A 1,897-nucleotide genomic window follows, 5' to 3' on the forward strand; every position below is an offset into this window, starting at 1 on the left:
ATGTTCAAAAGGCCAAATAAACAATGTCCGGTTTACTCCTCTAGCCTCATAATAAAATAGTACTGGGAAAAGATTTTACACAATATCAGTCTCTGGGAAGCCAGCTTGTGCACCTTATGCTGAAAGTGCGCTCCCCAAAGTTACATACATCAGCATTTATCATTTATATGAAGATGTCACAAGTTACACATCTCTTTACATGTCATTGAAATCAAGCCTTTCAGTTTGTCCCACTTCCCTAATAAAAGTGGGGAACTACTGTGTCTTGCTTCTTTCCTAGCTTCTGCACTACCCCAGGGGAATTAGCTAGTGAAAGGGTCTGAGTCCCCACTCCTAGTCCCTTTACCCAGAGGTCCACCTGAGCTCAAGGACACCCCTCCACTCTCCTGTGCAGCAGAGTCCTTGAAACCCCAGCACAGCTGGGCCCAGGATTTTGGAGATTCTTATGGAAAGCCACCTTGTTTAAGTAAACTGCAGTATCTTCTGGTGGTCTGGAAGTGACTGAAAGGCTCAGTAACAGTGTGTGAATGTGGAGGCTGATGGGTGACATTGAAAGAGATTCGGGGATGGTCAGAGAGGGAATTCAGCAACTCAGAACACAATGCTTGGTGATGGACTTTCTTAAGCTCTAAACATCCACAATGCTGAGCTCAACCAAATTGGGAAGAGCACCCTTGATTATCAAGGAGATATCTTTCCCCTTCTTTTCACGCACATTTAAAGTCAGGGTCCCAATGTGAGCACATTCTGTAGATGTATTTGCCCACTTTGCCACGAAGCTCTTTGTTTTTGACCCCATAAACGATAGGGTTGAGCATGAGGGGGATGAGGGGATAGAGGTTTGCCAAGATTATGTGAACGTGAGGAGCGATGCCTTCACCAATCCTGTGTATCATTGTGGAGAAGAGGCCTACAGGATAAGACATCAGCATCACACAGAGGTGAGCTGTGCATGTGTTGAGGGCTTTCTGGTAGTCTGTCTTGGAGGAGATTCTGAGGACGGCCCTGATGATCAGAATGTAGGACAGGGCAATGAGCATCAGGTCTAACCCCATGACTACAAACGCTGTCACAAAGCCGTATGTCCTGTTGATTGTGATGTCTCCACATGACATCTTTGCCACAGCCATATGATCACAGTATGTATGGGGGATAACATGGTTGGCACAGAATGGGAGCCTACTCAGGAGCAGGGGCAGGGGCAGAATGAAGAGAACAGCTCTCAACAAACCCACTAGACCTAGCTTAGCTATTTGTGAATTGGTGAGGATGGTGGTGTATCTCAGAGGGTTACATATGGCAACATAGCGATCAAAGGCCATTGTCAAGAGGACAGCTGAGTGCATCATACTACCCGCATGAAGGAAGAACATCTGGGTGAGGCAGCCTCCCACAGTAATGCCTTTCAAATTGAACCAAAATATATACAGTGCCTTTGGCATGATGGAAGTAGATGTTCCAATTTCTGTGAGTGCCAGCATGCAGAGCAACAGGTACATTGGCTTATGCAGGGTCTCCTCTTTACCTACAACAAAGAGAACCATGAAATTTCCCAACAGACCAATAATGTAGAACGTAGCAAAAGGGATGGAAATCCAGACATGGGCAGGTTCCAGGCCAGAGATGCCCATTAGGATGAATGTTGAAGGGTCAGAGGCGGTGAGGTTGAAAATGTCCATGAGGTGGTTGAGGTATTGATTGGGCTCAGAAATGCTAAAGGTGCCCTTGAAGGGAAAGTAGAACAGGAAGGGGGTTACACAATTAATAATCAATAGCATGGTAAATATTTTATAGTTATTAAAATCTAGAAAGGTTGTTGAACAATGAGATGGCAAGAGGTACAGAGGGCAACAGAAAATTTAGGTCATAGTCTAGTCCAGAAAAATCCTGAGAGGGA

General features: G+C 45.3%; 1 protein-coding gene across 1 annotated transcript; it reads right to left on the bottom strand.

Moving 5' to 3' along the window:
• Positions 1-707: 707 nt before the first annotated feature.
• Positions 708-1,679, bottom strand: LOC125636361 (olfactory receptor 52P1-like). Its single transcript, XM_048849758.2, has one exon. The coding sequence runs from the start codon at positions 1,677-1,679 to the stop codon at positions 708-710; it is 972 nt and encodes a 323-aa protein (XP_048705715.2).
• Positions 1,680-1,897: the final 218 nt, after the last annotated feature.

The sequence above is a fragment of the Caretta caretta genome, chromosome 1 (genome assembly GCF_965140235.1).
Source record: "Caretta caretta isolate rCarCar2 chromosome 1, rCarCar1.hap1, whole genome shotgun sequence".
In the NCBI taxonomy this organism is placed as follows: domain Eukaryota; kingdom Metazoa; phylum Chordata; order Testudines; family Cheloniidae; genus Caretta; species Caretta caretta.